The sequence below is a fragment of the Cupressus sempervirens genome, chromosome 5 (assembly GCF_028749045.1).
Source record: "Cupressus sempervirens isolate cs-2001-9-10 chromosome 5, ASM2874904v1, whole genome shotgun sequence".
Taxonomy (NCBI): domain Eukaryota; kingdom Viridiplantae; phylum Streptophyta; class Pinopsida; order Cupressales; family Cupressaceae; genus Cupressus; species Cupressus sempervirens.
In genome coordinates, this window is record NC_143122.1 from 792,476,716 (window position 1) to 792,497,193 (window position 20,478).

Here is a 20,478-nt window from a genome sequence, read left to right on the forward strand (position 1 = left end):
CCCTTTTCTTGCCTCTTAGCTAGGGGGAAAGGGCATTTGTTTCTTTCCTTTCTTTTCTAGATCTCTTTTTCTTCCTATGTATTTCTATTTGATATCTTGTAGGTAAGATTAAAATTGTTATCCCTTCTTTTCCATATTTCTGAGGAGCCTACTTTCTCTCTTAGGAATTGTGTTTCTTTTCCATGGAAACCACCTCAAGTGCTAGTATGTTCTCCTTGTGTTTTCTTGTAATTTGGTGTTCTTTCTAGCAAGTTGCTTTATAGTATTTCCTAATTGCACCATGATGTTCTTTCTTCCTTCTTTGGATCTATTATCTCTATATGTTACATCTCTATGAACTATACATGTGTTGATTCTTTCTTCACTAAGCTGCTTATGTTTGTAGGATGTTCTTTAGGTGATATAATGGCATCCTTTCATCTACTTATTTCATTTCTCTATAGACTGGTATTATTTTATGGTACATTCTTATCTATGGTATATTGGTACGTTATACTTTGTTACATGCAAGATCATGTGTCTCTACCTAGCAAATGTCTTTTCATACCTTGGATTCTAATGTTTCTCATTTTGTAGTTATCAATATTTTACTTCATATGTGATATCTTTCCTCACATCTCATGTTGTTTGGAATGTATTATCCTGTGATGTTTCTTGATTCAATTTTTTCTATGATGTTGCATCATTCTATAATACTTGTTGTTGGATATAGGGTATTTGTGTTTTGTGCGTGGCTATAGGTCTCTGCTTAAAACTCATCTTTGTATCCTGCAAGATTTGTTAAATAATTTACCATAGATTTTCTTTCTTGCCTCATGCTTGGGGGGCAAGATGCTTTATATATTCTTTATCTCTTTTTCTAAGGATCTACTTTCCTTGAGCTTCAGCGGTACTTGTTTATTATGTGACACTGATATTTTCTTATAAAGGATTGTGTCTTAACTATGGATTCTCTCTTTTGCAAGAGGTGTATGCCATATGTCATCAAGCAAAGCTATGTCCATTATATACAACTACCCTTGCTTTGGGTTAAAGTTTGTCATCCTCCATCCAAGGATCCCTATTCCACCTATACATAGGAGCTGAATAGGTGCATTCTTGTTCTTCTTCCCCTGTTTTTTTTCTTGAAGATGTCATCTTGATCAAGCATTCATCTTCGGTAGATATCTTGTCATTAAGATATCTTCCTTTTGAGGATCCTCTTTCGATAAGGGATATATTCTTTTCACAATTGATTATTGTATCATCTTAAATTGGAAGCACCTCAATTCAATGATGGTTTAGCACCCATTTAATGTGATTTCATCAATTGTTTGCATTCCTCCCCTTTCTTCTCCTTTATCTTATAGGTGGAATTGGGGTAGGACCTAATTGATCCTCTTTAAAGCTCATATTTTCATGGTGTAATGCTTGAGGAAGGATCTACCCACCTAGGCCCTCTCTTTCCTTCACCCAATCACTCAGAATCTATTTTCCGCACTGTAACGACTATATCTCAAGTTATGCACCTGATTTCCAGGATCCGAGACCTATTTCGAGACCTCGAAGGAATCTTGTGGCTTTAGGGCCCTAGTTGGTAGGGACATAGTGCGTCCCTACTTGGTCCCAATTTTGGGTCCACTTCTTGGGTCCCGCATCTAGATTGTTATGGGGTGTTAACTTCCACGTATGTCGGCGTCCAAGAGAATGTTAATTCCAAGCCCTTTATAAACCCTTACATTTGCTGCATCTAGCATCCATCAAGTTCAAGATCAAGTTCTCACACTCAAGCTCTCAACTTCTCAAGCATTCAATTCAAGATCAAGCTCTCACACTCAAGCTCTCAACTTCTCAAGCATTTAAGTAATCTCTTCATTAAAGATCAAGGATTCATGCATTCAAGCCATTGAAGGAGTTTACACAACGTTTAGTACTTTCTACATTCAAGATCTTCCTTCATACATTCAAGATCCTTTTGGTATCTCCTACATTAATCTCTTCAAGATCTAAATTCATCGCTAAGGCGCATTTCAAGCACATTCATTCATGAAGGTTTTGGTTTTAGTTTAAATTCCTTTCCTAGGGGTTTTGAAGTTGAGTCAAGGCTATTACATTTACATAATTGATTACATTGTAAATTCAAGAACATATTCATAGATTTACACTATTTCATGTTAAATCTAGCACTACTACTTGCTAGCACTCCATTTCTATTTCAATTCAAGGTTAATTCCTAAATTGGGGTTTGACCCCACCCCCCCCCCCCCAAAAAAAAAGAAAAAAGAAACCCTTTATTTTGCAGGTTTCGGATTTTGGATAGGCGAACAAGTTGCAAATTCAGATACCCTTTCGTCATTTCTCGGAAACATGAAATCGAAATCGAGATCAGACACAATTGATCAAGGACGCACTACTTCCCTACTTCAAGAGAAAGTCAACCTTACCGGTCCGCCGAACAATTTCTACATTTTGCAGATCTCACAGTTTTCAACCTAGATCTCGAGAATCAACAATTTTAGAGCTCATTTGATAACTGATTTATTGGTTTGCATCTTGCAAGGTATATCATTTTCCCCTTTTCCATTTCAATATACTTTATCATCTTATCATATCTTTATATTTCAGTAATACATTGCATATCTTGTCTAAAACCCTCTTAAGGTGGAGGTGAGAGGGAAGTAAATCCTAGTCATTCATCCTTTTGCATTAGGTTATGCATTGACACTTTCCTTTGTGTTAATTGAACCTTTTCATTCGGGGTGAATCTTGGTTTTCCCCCTTTATAAGGTGTTAGGGAGGTTTGATTCCATTTTCCCCCTACACATATGTTCTTAGATTGTACAGGTTAAGGCTCTTCGCTATGAACATAATCCGCATTGTTGCTTTAAGGATATCTGATAAGGAGGGGGCATACATATGCCCTCTTTGTACATAGTTTTTGTCTACAATCGTGGGATAGCAAATACGGATTTTGAGTATGGCTTAGAGTACTTTAGCCTTGGGGGCTTGGTATGTGGTCTGAGTTAACCTCAAATCTATGCATTGTTCCTTCATCTCTTTCACACACATGCTAAATCTCATATATGGGTAGTGCATACAAATTTGGTAAATCTCATATGTGGGTAATGCACCCAAGTATATGCTAAATCTCATATACAGGTAACACATTCAAACACATATGCTAAATCTTATATATGGGTAATGCATAAGAATTTGCTAAATCTCATATATAGGTAATGCATTTAAGCACAACATGCTAAGTCCCATACACAAGTAACACATTTTTACAAAACCGTGCCATGGTGATACGAGGATGTTGACCTATGGGTAGAACTTGGGTGGGTTGACTAGCAAGTTGCCACCCCGTTAGACCATTCAATGCCATCTTTTACAAGCAACTCTACCTATAGTTCGTAGTAGGGTGGCCACCCAACTAGGCGAGGTAATCACTTCTCTTTGCCTTCTCTTTTGACATCAAAACTTTATGACTTGTCCACATTTTGCAACTCTGGAGCCTTGAACATTTTACATCTCTGCAACTTCTAAGCTCGAAATTGACACCTTTACTACAAAAACTCTAAGACGAGCAAATAAAAGGGGTCCCCATTTGCAATGAGGTGATGGTGTAAAAAGCTCACAGTAGGGTGGTCTCGGCAAGCATGGTATGTAACATTAATAAAATCAAATATATTCACCCATTAAAAAGAAATGGATTTTTAATGATAACTCGTGAAGATTGTAGTAAGTATAGAATTTGTGTGAAATATCTAGCATGTTTCCTATCTACTACAACTAGCCATGGTAAGGGAATGGTCATGGAGGGGAAATGGTGTTGAGATCACCTTCTAAGCATGCCACCCCATGCTAAGTGACTAAGGAGTCTCATGGGGCCAAAGAGGGATAAGGGTACTACCTTTGGACTTAGGAAGGAGGGACTTTCTGGGCACCTTGTCGTAAATGATCCTCATAACCTCCACCATTATGTACGAATGTATATGGATGCTCAACCAGTGGGGGTGAGGGGGAAGTGACAAGGATGAGGAGAATGGTGATAAGACACTACACTAGGCACACCACCCCATTTGTACAGCAAGGGCCACATGAGGCCATGAGGGATGATATATCCACTCTTGGGCCTAGGGTAGGGGTCCCTTGAGCACCACAACAAATCATTCTACCTTATGACTACTATGGTTGAGACATTCAATAATCTGATAAAAGAAAATCCTACTAATCCAATATATGTTTATTTCTAACTCAAGAATGTCTAACTATGAATTATGATTATAATGTTTCCTAATTTGCTAGATCTCAATCAAAGAAAAAAGGTACCCAAAATCCCTCTTTGCTTTTCTATAGGAACTATAATCTAGGGCAACTTTTGGGTTCTCCTAATTCAGTAGCTTGAGAATGTCTAATAACATAGTCTAAATTTAAATGACATCTTCCTTTTTGAAGATCTCTCATTCAATGAAGCTTTGACTGAGAGATCTAAGACTCTAACCCTATAGTGGTAAGGAAATGTGATCAACTTTCAAGATCTCTACACTGTGAAGGTAAACAGGTCCTAATTAGAAGCCGGATGGACATTTCAAGTACATATTGTACGGTGGGAAGAAAATATCCTTCTGTACCCGAAGAATACTGTACACATATTCAGAAGATTGTAATTGCAATCTTCTCTTACATGTCAAGAAACTTGATATCAAAATGAATAGAAATTGCACCTGCTCTAGGTGATTTGGAAATGCACTCAAAACTTTCAAAAGTCTTGAAGATAAAACCAAAAAACCTTTAAGCTGAAAGCCAAAGAGTTTTATTCTCCAGTGCCAACTCTCTAAAATTGTTGCATCTTTTATTTGTTTCTGAAGGGGAGTATGACTGCATTTTACATTGTGATTCTACCTTTAAAGTCATGCTACACCTTGAATAGTTTAATTATTCTTCAATCATTAGACAAGCTTTATACTCGAGTGTCTTCACATGGACCCAACTCCACTGACATGAATAAATCCACTAAACAGAAAATTGTAGATCTGATACCACTATAATAGTCAGCAATGTTGTATATGCACTGCTTTTAACAGAGATGAAGGAAAAGTGGAATGCCAAGACTGGAAACGTTTAGAATGAAGAGTGGTAGGTGTGGAGAGAATGCTTATTGAAACGCAAAGGAATGTTCACCTTAACAGGCTTTGAAGAAGACTCTATAAGTATGAACACATAGGTAAAGAAACTAGACCATGTTATAAACATGTCATCCTTGCAGTATCACAAAATGGTACAAGTCTAATTTGAAAACAACATGCCATTGTTACCTGAATTGAATTGCTATTTCTTCATTCCCCCAAAGTTCCAAACAGAATATTAAAAGCAATGTTTTTATACAAATCCCATATTTTTGAGAAAAAAAACTCCTGAAATTTTGAAAGCCATAATAAGAGAGAAAGAGACAACCTGAAGAAATATTTGCAATTTTACTTACCTATCTGGTGTTTGACTTGCTGCTGGTGTAATCACAATGTATTGATGCTTAATTAAAGATGGAAGTACAGATTCAATGTAATCAAAATGACCCTTCTGCTTATGACAGTCAACTCTAACCGGTATTTTTGAGGCCAATTCTTTTGGTAATTCTTTCACAACATGGACAAAGTCCTTTGCCTGTTGAATGAAATAGTCTACATCAAAGATATCTGCAAAAACGCTGTACATACAGAAACATCTCAGGCCAATAGAACAATGGATAATATATCAATTAGATGGAATCAGAAGATCTATTTTATTTTATTTATTCTGCTAGCTGTGATATTATTCTAGAAATCATAATAGCACCAGAGATGAGCTATGTTAAAATCAAGGGCATGTTATTAAATATATATAAAAATGAAATAATGATAACTTTTCTAAAGTATTATAAGAAGAAAACTACAGAAGGATAGATTCACATGGCATTCAAAGGAGTCATGTTCTCTGATCCCTGTTTCAATCTGGGGCCTGCTATCCAGTCACGTATCTGCAAAGGGTTTGGTTCCCTTGCTCTCCTTGAGAGACAGTGCTTTAGGCATCACTTCTAGGACATCTTGTCCAAGATGACACTTCTCAACACTATTGTGTGCCCCACAGTTTGTGGTTTGGGGGCCTTCTCTCCTGGAGTCTAATTAGACCTCTATCGACCAGGTTCAAATTCTTTTCCTTCAGCAGTTTATCAAATGTAGATGGACCATACCTCAAAGTATTTTTCTTACCGAGTTTGGGGCAGCCCCTTCATGCTTGAGGCCATCTTTGACCTTGTTTGGTTACTCCACCGTTTTTGTGGCTTCGCTGATTCTGGGGAGGGTCGTCGGAAATATCCCTACCTCACCTACTGTTTGTCGGAGTCCCTTGTCACTACTCCTTCCAGCCGATCTCATGGTTGGCTTGTTGGGGAGGCCTCTCTAATGAGTATTACTAGGATCTCGATTGACCATCTCTCCCATTCTAGTACTCTTTGGGTGCCCCTCCCCACCTTCTCCCCCCTAGGCACAACCTAAACAGATGTGCTGGAGATGATATTTGCATACAGTACATTCACACCACTTGGATCAACCCTCATGGGGGACTTCGTCCAAAGATGGCGTTCTATGTTGAGCACTTTTTAGAGATTCAAGATGGCATCATTGTGCACCCTTCCTACACCTTTCGTCACTGGCAACACTCCCTTAGAATTCCTCTTGGGTCTTTCAAAGTTGGTTTCCATCATCTTTGTGTTGAGACTGACCACTTGTTGCATCGAGGTGACAAGATTCGTCAGTTATGCACTCTTAGTGAGGTGGAGTCTGTGGAGCACTTTATCTTCCACTGTCCTATATATTATGAGATTAGAGGCAGGTTCTATTGTCTCTTCAGAGAGTCACAGTCCATCTCAGCCTTATTCAGGTACACGGACCAGCGATGTGTGGCCATTTATCTTTTGGAGGCTATCGGTTTGCGAAGCTGCTCCTTTCAGCACCCCCATCGCCCTTTATCAGATCAGCTCATTACCTCTTTCTTTTTGAGGATGAGTTGTGGCACCAAAAGGCACTTGGGTCCACCTTCCCAACCTAGATTGTTTAGAACCCAAAGATCCTATTTATAGAGATCCAGTTCCAATTCTACCACCTCTTATGGTGCGAGACACCTCCAAAGACAACAACACCTTTGGCATCACTCCACCGAAGAATTTTACAAGATGACATTTAAATCTAGACACCAAGAAGCATCTAAGGAAAAGGTTTATATTTATGTTAATGGTCTCAGACTTAACATTCAAGATGAGTTAAGTATGTTGAGAATTAGTACAATTAAGGATGCTCTGAAGGCAGGAGATGAGTTGAAGAGAAGACAAATTACCACTAGGGTTAGGGATAAGCTGATTGTTGATAAGGGAAAAGATAAGCTGGTGGTTTTAGAACCTGATCAGAGGATTAATGGAAGGGGTAGAGGCAACACTGAGTTCAAGGCACCTAATTCAAATGTGGAAATGTTGGACATAGAGATTTCCAATGTTCGGTTGGTTCTATTAAAGAAAAACAGAACCTTGTGGCACACGAGGAGCAAGCAAATGATAGCAAACCTATTGAGAAGGAAGTTGCACCTAAGATGGGAGAACCTGTGATGTTCAGAAGAGTTATGTTGAGCAAGATGGAACTAGAGCCTGTGTAGAGAAGGCAGTTGTTCTGAACTAATTGCAACTCCAGTGATAAATGTTGTAAGGTTATTATGGATGGTGGATTACAGATAACTTTGTGTTAAAGGAGTTGGTATAGAAGCTTGGGCTTAGAAGACTTAAACATCCTTGTCCTTATGGGATGAGTCAATTACAAGATGAACATATGGTGGAAGTGAAAGAACAATGTTGGGTTAATTTCAACATTAGACCATGTCGAGATGAAGTATTGTGTGATGTGGTTGACATGAATGCTTGTCATGTTTTTTTAAGAAGACCTTGGCAGTATGATGTTGGTGTTATTCATGGTTGTCAAAGGAATATAGTTTCTATCATAAAGGGTGGAAAGAGATTTACTTTACTTCCCTTGAAGAAGGAAAGCATGAAAGCTAAGAACCACAGTATGAGGACTTACACCTTAGGAGATCAGACTGCTTTGGATCAAAAGGTGATGGATTTACAGTAGGTGGTTGAAAGGGTTACTATGGTTGTACAATTGATGAAAAATCTGATGAAGGGATATGAATGGATGAACTCGAAGACTAGTGTTGAGTTGGTGAATTTGTTGAACAACTCTAGAGATGAGGTAATGCAACTAGAGCATCAGTTAACAGTTAAGAGTAAAGATTATTATGAGGTGAAGACACAAAACAAAGATAAAAGAACAAGTAGCAAGGAATCTGAGAGAAGAAAGTGTTTTACTAGAGTTCTAGAGAACACTTGCATCAACAATGGTAAGCGAAACCATTTGCAAAATTGGCAAAGTCATTTGCATCCTGATGAGGAGGATATGTGGGTTAAGAATGAGCATGGAATTTATGTCTTGAACCCAATCAAATGTTCATAAATTCCTTTATGGAACATCTTCCATTCACTCGAGGTGTCTGATGCGGGTGCATCCTTGGGTTGTTGGCAAACATAAATCACCCAAAAATATTTCCTTTTTGTTTATCTATTTAATGTTCATTTGGGCAGTTTTCCTATTGTTTTAGCTTGTGATTGATCAATTTGGTTCATTATCTTATGTGATCCTTATGGCGTGGTGTAGGCATCATGGATATCCTATGTCTAGCTATGCATCGTGTTTCGATGTTTCCAAATGAAGTTATCCTAAGATTGGTTTTGTCATACTATGGCTTTCTTGTTCTAACACTTAGGGTAGTGAGCTTCAGCTTGCAATGGAGATTCACGACATGTGATGTGTAATGGTGCATTGTTCTATGTTGTAATATGTCTCATCGACCCTCTTGTATGTTTGCAGTTGCACAACATGGTGTATTCATTTGGGGTTGTTCTTATGGATTTGGGTCTTGACCTACGTGTTTGTAATATGTTTCCTTTGTCTTCTGAATTGATGATAAGATAAGCTGTCTTGTGGCTGGCGATCTTGTATATAAGCAGAGTAGTGGTTCTAGTTTTAGTAGTGCAAGGTAGCAATAGAAGGTAGTGCTAAGAAGTGGCACATGTGCTACTTGCTTAGATTTGGAGAAGCTACTGTAATAACTATGGTTTGTTGTAATTGTTGTAATTTTAAGGAATGATCAGCTGCGAACCTATGGCAGTTGAGTATTGACAATAGTGACGTAATATCTGCTTTGGCAGGCCAACTTGATGATAATCTAGTGATGTTCTTTCCAATTGATTACATTTCTTGTTAGATTGTCTGAGTATTTCCATTGTTCCATACTCTAGCTCCAAGGTTGGATATCTGCTTTGGAGATCCTCTATCCTTGACTGCATCATATTTCCTCTTCAATGCCTTCCTAAATTCTTCCTATTGTGGCTTAATATCCTCTTGTTTCCCTCAAGAGATGAAGGATGTATCTTCCCTTCTATTAGTGATCATGTTCTAGGGATCTAACTATTAGTGATACCTCTTAATAACTAATATTCGTCACAAATGATTCCTTTACATAATTGAGTTGTTGGAGTGGACTTGTTCTTCTTTCTTGTAGGCAACCTTTAGGATACACCTTAAAGTAAAGGATACAGGTGATCTTGTTTATCAGTAGAGTAGTGATTCTAGTTTTAGTAGTGCAAGGTAGCAGTAGAAGGTAGTGTGAAGAAGTGGCACATGTGCTACTTGGTTAGATTTAAAGAAGCTACTGGAATAACAATGGTTTTTGCTAATTGTTGTAATTTTAAGGAATGATCAGCTGCGAACCTATAGCAGTTGACTATTGACAATGGTGACATAATATCTGTTTTGGCAGGCCAACTTGATGATAATCCAATGATGTTCATTCCAATTGATTACATTTCTAGTTAGATTGTCTGAGTATTTCCATTGTTGCGTACTGTAGCTCCAAGGTTGGATATCTCCTTTGGAGATCCTCTACCCTTGACTGCATCATATTTCCTCTTCAATGCATTGCTGAATTCTCTCTATCATGGCTTAATACCCTCTCGTTTCCCTCAAGAGATGAAGGATGTATCTTCCCTTCTATAAGGGATCATGTCCTATGGATCTGATTACTAGTCATACCTCTTAATAACTATTATTCATCACAAATGATTCCTTTACATAATTGAATTGTTGGAGTGGAATTGTTCTTCTTTCTTGCAGGCAACTTATAGGATACACCTTAAAGGTCTGCTCTAATAACAGCTTGAAGGTCTGCTATACTTCTGGTTTATTTATATACTTAGTTCTGCTCAAACTTTGCTTAAAGATTTGATTATAAATGTGCTCTTAGATCTTCTAGAAGTAGTCACATAGATCTGCTTTTATTAATCATTCTCCTCCCACACAAGTTTGATGTTGCATGCGTAGTTTCAAGACTTGAGGGACTAGCCACGACTCACAAGTTTTTGTGAAGGACTCACACAAATCCTATATCAAGGATCACGAGTCCCAATGGATTCTTGGCACTACTTGAAAGAAAAACAAAATTAATGCCAATTTTCTTTTGGATTTTCGCCTCTTTTCCTTCACTGAGAAGGCCATGTGTGGATGAAGTCACGAAAATGATGTGTGCCTTGGATTTCAATGTGGTTTTGAAGGTCTTAGTTTGCTCTTGGAACTCAATTTGTGTTGCTCGAAGACACCACAACGGGCACTACCTCCAGACGCCCACAAGGGGCACTACCCCTTGACGTCGCTAGGAGCGTTGCCTCAATACCTCCATTTGACTTTTTAAGTACACTACAATTTGAGTTTTCACAATACAAGTCCTTGTTTAGTCTCTTGCATTAGCCTTTATTCATGAGAAAATAAAGATATATTTTACCTTATATCTAATACACAATTTCATCTTTATTAGTATTCTAAGTTATCAGATATAGTAGTAAATAGTGGGGGTCCTTGGTAATGTTTGAATTATGGCTCTTATATTCTCTAAATGCATTAATTTCTTTTTGTTTTTGAATAAAACTACGGTTTTCTTCTTTGCATACTCTTAGTTTATTTTGTTGTCAAACCCTGAGTTTACGTGCTCTTTTGGGCCACTAATTCTATTATGCAAGTAATTAGTAAATTAATTGTTGTATCAACAAATGATCAAAGAGTAATTTGAAGATAGATTTTAGCTTTTTGAGGACTTCAGGTCCGTAGATAATGACGCCTTAGGTTTTGTATCCTAATTGAGTGTAAGTTTGGTTTGTAATCATGAGGGAGAGATGGCAGTTGTGTTGTCTTATCTGAATGGAGGCAGATTGATATCCCAATGGCAGATGGTCCATACAAGTTGATTGGAAAGGACAAGTGTATTGTTTCTCGACTTGCGAAGTAATGATGGAGCGTCTTTTTTTTCTCGTGTCCCCCTTCTGGATGCTCTGAAGGCCTCTTTTTATGGGTTTTAGCTCCTCTTTCTTGGTAAAGGTTGTAAAATCCACTATGTTGAAGATGGTTAGGTATAATTATGTGGTAAGGAGATAGAAGAAAACTTTTCTCTGAAAATGATCAGCCAGATTCTAGCCCTTACTAGGCTGATCATTGTCAAGAGGTTGGGCAATGTGCTTCGGCTGGATGGTGAGGAGTTTTGGAGGGCAATTTGTATGATGTTTGGGGAGGAATACCTGGAGAAAGACTAGTGCTCATGTTCAAACCCAGACATCTCTTCCCTCTTTTTGGCGTTAGCATTAATGTTGGGCTCCGATGGGAAGTGTTGAAGGTGGTCAGGGCTTATCTAGAGCTTGAATGGGCCTATGGTTTGAAAAATATTATCAGCAAGGCAGAGGTTGGAGTCGGTTTGCATATGGGTGCAGAGTTGTGGAGATTGATTGGGGCGGGAAATGCTGAGATGCAACCACTAGTAGTATGGTCTACTACTAGTCCAGAGGTCGTCCATTTGTCGAAAGCACGAGATGGGCAGTATTTGCTTCAGGTCTTCCTGTGGGCTTAGAAGAGTGGTTGTTCGGATGGATTAGTGTTTCGAGGGAGGAAGCGACGTCGGTTAGGTCTTTCGCATCACTGGATGAGGACGGGCAATCCTTGGTTTGACACCAATTGGCAATGGTCCCCCATGAGGGTAGAGGTGCTTCTAGCAAAGGATATGTTTCAAGTGAGAGGGGCAAAGTGGTAGCTAGAGTGGATGTGTTGTTGCTTGAGAAGCGTGGCGGTAGTACTGCTAGTAGAGCCAAGGTAGTTGTTGAAGGGAGTGGTGGTACGGATGATTTCCCTAATTTTTCACATGAGGTTGTCAAGTCGTTTCTATGAGGCACGATGGTGGTTTTTTTCTTTTTGCACAAGTCTAAGGTTGTTCTAGTGTTTTCTTTGTATGTATCTATGGTAATTTGTATTTGGGATTGTAGGGATAATTTTCATATGTGGTATATTGTATGGGGGTATCTTTTTGCCACAAGGTTGGCTTGACATGATGTAATTTTCTCTCTTCTATAATAAATTCCTTTCTATTACCGATCAAAAAAACAAATGATCAAAGAGACAATAATAAAGAATCTTACAAATGTACAAAATATAAAGTTTTTAATAAGAAACTCAAGAAGATCAAAAAAACAATCTATCTACACAATATACATAAATATCCAAAGATGACCATTAAATTAATAAAATAATAATATTCTAATGCCTCCCTTAATGGTCAATCTATCAATAACACCAAGTTGTCCCCTAAGTTTAACAAACTTATCTAGACCAAGAAGCTTGGTGAGAATGTCTACAGTCTAATCCTTTGTTGGAACATACTACAAATGAAACTATCTCATCTTCAACCAACTGCCAAATATAATGACAATGAATGCCTATGTGATTCATTCTTTCGTGGAAGATCGGGTTCTTGGCAAGTTTGAGAAAACACTAATTATTAGAGAGAAAGGGAGTCGAACCTACTTGAGATAACTACATATCCACAAGCATCCAATGAAGCCAAATGGCCTTAACAACTCCTTGATACTTTGCTTCTATCGAGGAGAGTGAGACTACATGTTGCTTCTTACTAGTCTGAGTGACTGCACCAAATTCCAAACTTCATGACTCCTAGAGTAATGAAGTACATAATCAAAGGTACTTTCGTGAAGAGTGAAATGTCGCTTAATGCAAAACTAAGATCAAGTCTAGTGACAAAGAGATGGATAAGACTACCCACTAATTACTCATAAGTCGTTTCATCAACAAGAGGAGAACCAGACTTGGCTGACAAGTTCAACCCTTTCTCCATGGGTGTGGAAGCAAGTTTACAATCCTACATTTGAAACCTACCAAGCAAGTTCTTGGCATACATAGACTCAGAAATAAAGATGGTAACATCAATTTGCCAAACCTCAACACCTAAACAGTAATGGAGAAGCCCCAAATTTATCATATCAAATCCTTGCACAAGTCTTGTCTTATTTTTGCAATTAAATGTGTTGAACTACCACTCGTGATCAAGTCATCCACATAGACAACAAGAAAGATAATATCATCACCAAAGATATATAGATTATTGTAAGAAAGGCAATGACGGAAACCATGAGCAACTAGGTATTGATCAATCTTGATGTACCACACTCGAGGGGCATGTTTGAGTCCATAGAGTGTTTTCTTGAGTCGATATACTTGGTGTGATTTCTTGGCAACCTTGAAACCAAGAGGTTGCATCATGTAGGCTTCTTGCAATGCATCGTTAAGGAAGACACTCTTAACATCCATCTGATGGACTTTCTATCCAAATTGAGCTATAATAGCGAGAAGCAAAAGTCTCCTCATAGTCAATGCCCTCCCACTGTGTAAACCCTCAAGCAACTAATCTAGCCTTGTATTTATCGAAGGTACCATCTGCATGATACTTGACATTATACACCCATTTGCAACTATTGGGATTAGTTGCCTTGTATTTATCTAAGGTACCGTCTGCATAATACTTGACATTATACACCTATTTGCAACTATTGGGCTTCCTCCCAAATTAAGATCACAGAGAACCCAAGATTTATTCTTTACACAACTCTAGTATTTTGCATCCATTGCTTGTTCCCACTCTGGAATCTGTGTTGCCTCTTTAAATGTCTATGGCTCATAAATACTATGAAGGTTGACCATGAGAGCAAAGTTAATTGTATATGGCTGCTTGCCCTTATTTCTAGAAGATCTACCCTCAATGAGCTCATCGGGACAAAGATCACTAATGGTCTAAGCACACCATTTAGGTCAGAAAGTAGATGTACCAGCATTATAGAGGAGAAATAAATGTAGCTAGAGGATGAGGAGGATCAAGAACAGGTAGATGATAAACATCATCGGAAGAAAAGTCAAGTAGTGCATCATCAAATTTAGAATTTGCATCATCCTTGCCATTAGGTGAACACAATGGAAGACAAACACCCAAATCAAAAGCCTTTGAAGGTTGATCCTCAAAAATTTTCTCAAATGACGAATGCTGAAATGGTCCTCGTTCTTAATCAAAGACAACATCTTGGCTGAAGATAAGATGATCAATGTCTATATCAATCAGTCAGTAAGTCTTATGGTTGTCATTTGCAGATATTGTTCAATTTTGTGCGACGTGTTATCTTTGAAAATAACGATTATGTGAGCTACAAAATTACTTTCCCCTACTCATACTCTGTTTCCATTTTGTATAAATGAATTATGTTTTCATTTATACTCATCTTCCACTATGTTAGTAGTTTAATTCATTTGATTTGCATGCAGAATCACCCACCTTCGCTTTCCGATTAAAAGCAATAGGATTTTCATTCCTTGTATATCATACACGAGGGAGTTGTACCTCTAAAATTCATAGACAGGTCAATATACTCTGCCCCATTTGTCTGTTGCGAGAATTTGTTGCTTTTCTTTTAGGGTTAATGGAGTCGAGGACATATTTGAAATTATGGTGACAAAACACTTGTTAACATAGTTTCAATTGGATTCTGTGTTATTCCTATTTTCAGCAAATTCTAACACAAATCTTAGACTTATCGTCCTAATTTATTTATGCCTAGATATTTTCTGCTCCTCTGGGATTTTCCAGTTAAAATCATTCTTTTTATGCATAACTGTGGAGAGATGGTACAGACTCTGCTAAAATATTGTAATATTTAGCTTTAAATGGCCATTTAAGTTTTTTAGTTAGTCTAGCTAGCAACTTTTTGTTTTAATAAGCCAGTTAGTTTCGCAACTTTCTATTTTGGATTAAGTTCTTGGTCACATCCTTTATGGAAAGATCTTGTAATTCACTTGTATAAGGAGTATTTCTCCTTAATTCAGATACAATGAACATCTGATGGGGACACAACCCAAGAACAGAATGGAACCAACAGAAAGGGAAAATTATATTAACTGAGAAAATAAGCTAGTACAAACAGTGCAGAGAAAATAAACTTCAAAACATGCCCTAAGGGCTTACAATAGCATAAATCTGGAGAATATTTCTCCTTTTAGCACCCCCTCTCAAACTCCCTCCGAACTGCCTTTTACAATGCCAGAAATCTCCTTAAATAGACCCCGGAGGGTTAAGGACTAGGAGTACATTCTAGAAAGTGCTAGTAGGCATGCACCGACGAAATAGAAGGTTCCGGAAGCTGCGTTAGAAGTCGGTGCAAATCTAGAAGAATCCAGAAACGGTAACCGAACTTCCGCGAGGCATAACTTTTGAACCATAGCTCCGATTGACGAACCGTTTACATTTTCGGAAAGCTCTCGAAACGCTCTATAGCCCTATGGACGAGCTTCGCTCGTACCCCATTTTTCGACCCTTTTCGAGGTCATTTAATGCCCCAAACCTGACTTTGAAGCATTCTTAGGTCTCCAAAACCCGAAAAATTGCAATAACTTTCAAACCGTGGGGCCTATTGACCTGATTCTTTTTCTGGAATGCTCTAAATCATGATTACATTCATCTGGCCAATTCACACCTTCTAGTTTACCGAAATGATGGCCCAAATACATGCTCCTATTTTTTCGGGATTTTCAAACGCACTGATAGTTGAACTATGAGAGTTGGAACCTTTATTTGAGCCAAATGGGTATCCAAAAATGTAAAGACATGAAACAGAAACTAAGTCTAAGTACATTTTTTTTGGGTGACACAAGATTGCCCTTATACCTCTGGATGCTCCTGCATCAACATCCAATTATCATAATGTGGTATTAGAGTAACAGGTTAGTGTTTGGCAAATTTTCAAAACTGCACACAAACTAAAGTTTGTGCAAGCTGAAAACTGATGTTCACTTCATTAATTTTGAAAATTTGCCAAACACTAACCTATTACTAACCGACATGTTGACTGATTGATATAGACATTGATTGTCTTGTCTTCAACCAAGACGTTGTCTTTGATGAAGAACGAGGACCATTTCAGCATTCCTCATTTGAGAAAATTCCAAGGATCAACTTTTGAAGGGCTTTGATTTGGATGTACGTCTTCCATTGGGTTCACCTGATGGGAGAGATGATGCATATTCTAAATTTGATGATGCACTACTTGACTTTGCTTCAAATGACATTAATCTTCCACCTGTTCCTAATCCTCCTTTGCCTCAAGTTCCATTTAGTCCTCCATCTTATGTTGGCACATCTACTTTCCGACCTAAATGGTGGGCTTAGACCATCAGTGATCTTCTTCCCGATGAGCTCATTGAGGGTAGATCTTCTAGAGATAAGGGCAAGCAGCTAGATATAATTAACTTTGCTCCCATGGCCAACCTTCAAAGTATTTGTGAGCCTTAGACATTTAAAGAGGCAACAGGGATTCTAGAGTGGGAACAAGCAATGGATGCAAAAATAGAAGTCATGTAAAGAATAAATCTTGGGTTCTCTTAGATCTTTCTTCCAGGAAGAAGCCCAATGGCTGCAAATGGGTGCATAATGTCAAGTATCAAGCAGATGGTATCATAGATAAATACAAGGCTAGATGAGTTGCTTGAGGGTTTACACAACAGAAAAGCATTGACTATAAGAAGACTTTTGCTTCTACTACCAAGATGAGTACATCAAATGAGTACAACTGATATCAAAACCAAAAGGTACCTTTCTTTACAAAGTTTCCTTCTTTCTATCTCTCCCCTTCTTTCATCGTTTACAAAATTCCCATATATAATATTATGTGATGGTCACAAAAAGAAACGGTAGGCATTCCATTGCTAAGAAAGGTAACGGTCAAATTCCATCTAGAGTTGCTTCTACGTCCTCTTCATTTTTCGCTTCCCTGCCTTCTTGTGGGTTTATGTGCAGCAAATTAAGGAGGTCCATCATGAAGTTCAGGGCTCCATCATCCTCTACATCTTCCATAATAAAACCAAATTTTGGATGGTCTCTTTCTCGTTTCAACTCATAAATATCACTCTGGTAGCTGGCAATGGACCTTAGATCCCAATCAGAGTTGTATAGGCTGGAAAGAATATCATATTGCTCCTCTATCTTGGCCTCCCAAAGATCTAGCTAAAGCACAACGTAAGGGTTGTAATGATTATAGTCCTTCGGCAGTGGAATTCCCATCTTGGCATGGGAGAACTATAACATCCCCTTTTTTCTAGGCCTTAGCTAACAACTAGCAAATCTATGAAATATAGTTACTTCACATTAATGAGAAGGCAATTATAATGTTATCTTACATGTTCATGTGAAAGAGATTAATGGTTACAATCAGTTTAACGAACAATTGAAGGGCATAATCAAATAACACTAAATTGAGGATTTTAAGTTTGCAATACCCTAAATTCCAAAACCGGAATCCGCCTAGGGCAACATCTGCAAAACCATGGGTTAGTCCACATATACTACCTAGGGCACAAAGGTTATACTATTGTATTGTAATAACCAATACTGTTTAGGGAAACAAAACCACTATAACATCCCTATTTCCCATTTCTAATTATAACAATTAAAAGTAATTAAAAGATATGCCTATATTCATATTCACGTGAATGAAGGACAGTTATAACAACCATCAAGTAAGCCTATCCAGTATAGGCATATTATGATCAATTTGTAAAATCAATTGATTTCACTGATTTCCTAATACATTTAAAAGGAACTAATTTCTAAGCATTGAAGGGAATAACCAAATAAACGATATCAACCATCTAACATTTCTTTAACTCGAGAATACAAATATCATAAAAGTCAAATACCCATTACTAGAAGATATTGAATGCATATCTCTATCTTGTGCAAGCCTTGGCCTCTGGTGGAGAGGAGAAGCATTGTCAGAGGCTTAACCTCCCAACCACGGACCCTTAAATATCCCCACACAATTTCATCCGAGAAAGGGCCTCCCTACCTAGAAAATAGACAGGGGACACCTCGTCTAGCCACTAAGCATCCTAGTATTTAGAGTATCAACCCACTGCTCAACTAGACAAAAAGATCTAAACATTGGACCTCCATGAGCTGACTCAATTTTACTTATATAGTTTTATGATTTTAATCACTTTCATTTCTGACTTTCTTTTATACTTGCAGGGATGTTTCTCGTCCCACCCAATAATTCCTTGACCCTTCTGGTCTTGGGTGTATCCTAGGAAATCCTGAAATTGTGTGCAAATCAAGTGGTAGATTTAGCAATTCAGTATTCTTTATCATCCCAAGCTGATCTTATCTCAAAGGCATATAGTCAACACCCCTATATAAATCAGTTCGGTCATTATGCTTAACAGTAAATCGCTGCTTGCTTACAAAATATATCATGCACAAGATATGCCAGAAAAAGAAATATAGTTACAGTAATATTCACAAAGATTTCAAATCATTTTATGATATTTGCGGGTCTTTATTACCTGCAGCATTCGATAAGCATGGCATCAATGATGTTCAGAAACTCCATAACAGTTCCTACGGCAAACATTTTATAGCATTTTAATAAGACAACTATTTGCATCAATCATTATCACGATGAACAATATCTACTGGCAAACTTGTTTACGCCATTGTCTACAATAAATCGATATCGATAATGAACAATGGATATAAGGCACCTTAACAAGAACAATGGTTGCATAACCTGAATTTGATTGAATCGCTGCCTAACGCGGCTTGAGATAAATGAACTATGATGCGATGAAGTGCTTAACTGGAATCGTTAGCGACAGAGATTGATATGGTCGCAGCCTTTGCTAGCTCACTATGATGCAAGGGTTCTCAGTCTCAACTATAATTGTAACTCGGCTTGAGGCCGTAAGAAAGGAAAGTTGCAAAGTACAAGAACAGAAAAACAATGAGGAAAGAAGCGCTCTGGTGGTTGTGGAGAGAGCAATAAATAAAACCTCCCGCACACACTCTCAGTTACAAGAAAGGGCCAAGGTGGCGGTGCATGCCAGCAATCAGTCAAAAATAACCCCAGCAATTTTTTTTTTAAATTAAAAAATTAAGCCTATATGAAGGTGGCAGTCGCTCAATAATATGGAGCCAATAATAAAGATATACATAAAGATTATCCTCCCTCATGATTTTTATATTATAATATATATTGGCATCATGCTACTTGCATCACCTCTAGGTGTACATATATACATACATACATACATATATATGTGTGTGCGTAAATTAAATCATGTAATTCTTTGTATCAATATATTGGTTTATATATATATATATATATATATATATATATATATATATATATATATATATATATATATATATATATATGTATGTATGTATGTATGTATGTATGTATGTATGTATGTATGTATGTATGTATGCAAGTACAGATGTTAAGATAAGAGGGTGTCAATATATAGAACTATATTCAAGAGACTACTCCCAATCTTAAAAGTAAAAAGGTAACAAATTTTATGTTATTTTAAATATGTATTCCTTGCTTGAAGAACCAAAGGGGTAGCTCATGATTGTCCAACGTATACTGTTGCTTGCCTAGCCGTTTGCCCTTAGCCATGGTGGTTTAGGACTTGTACCTATTTGCCCAGTTATAGGTGGTGTCTTCGTGCCCAATTCCTCACTGGCAATGCTTCCCCCTCTTCAAGATGCTTTTGCAAGGGAAGAACTTTTTCATGATAATATCATATTCCTCAAATCATAATTTCTATAACAAGTTATTGTTCACAAAGCATCATAACGGCTAACTACAATTTCACTTCCTAGGAATGAACAACCAACTTTCAAAGATTTCAAGATAATATAATAACATCATAACGATTAACTAACATGTCATCTTCATATGAAATCATAACAATTAACCATCTTACATTTCACATGATCATAGCATGTTTACCTATCAACTGACTTCACATGAAACCTTAATGGCTATATGAGCATTTTAAAATTGAGCCAAAAATTGGGACGTAACATACCCTTCCCCTTGTGTTTCATTGTCCTCAATGAACTTTGAAATTTAACGAACACTATAAGCGACATTTTAAATTAGGCCAAAATTTGGGACGTAACAACTTATGAATTAATGGTGTTTTG

General features: G+C 37.6%; 1 protein-coding gene across 6 annotated transcripts in view; it reads right to left on the bottom strand.

Moving 5' to 3' along the window:
* LOC149558312 (O-fucosyltransferase family protein) overlaps nucleotides 1-20,478 on the bottom strand; it is an 83,957-nt gene that overhangs the window by 21,175 nt on the left and 42,304 nt on the right. For 4 of the 6 annotated variants that reach the window (XR_016365012.1, XR_016365011.1, XM_089832578.1 and 1 more), the window contains exon 6: nucleotides 5,465-5,686. The exons of the other annotated variants lie outside the window; for them this stretch is intronic. Coding sequence is in view for 2 of the 4 variants with exons in the window: in XM_089832578.1 (XP_089688704.1) it covers nucleotides 5,465-5,686 (222 nt within the window). In the remaining 2 variants the exon portion in view is untranslated. The remainder of the gene's footprint in view (nucleotides 1-5,464; nucleotides 5,687-20,478) is intronic. 6 annotated transcript variants of the gene reach the window in all.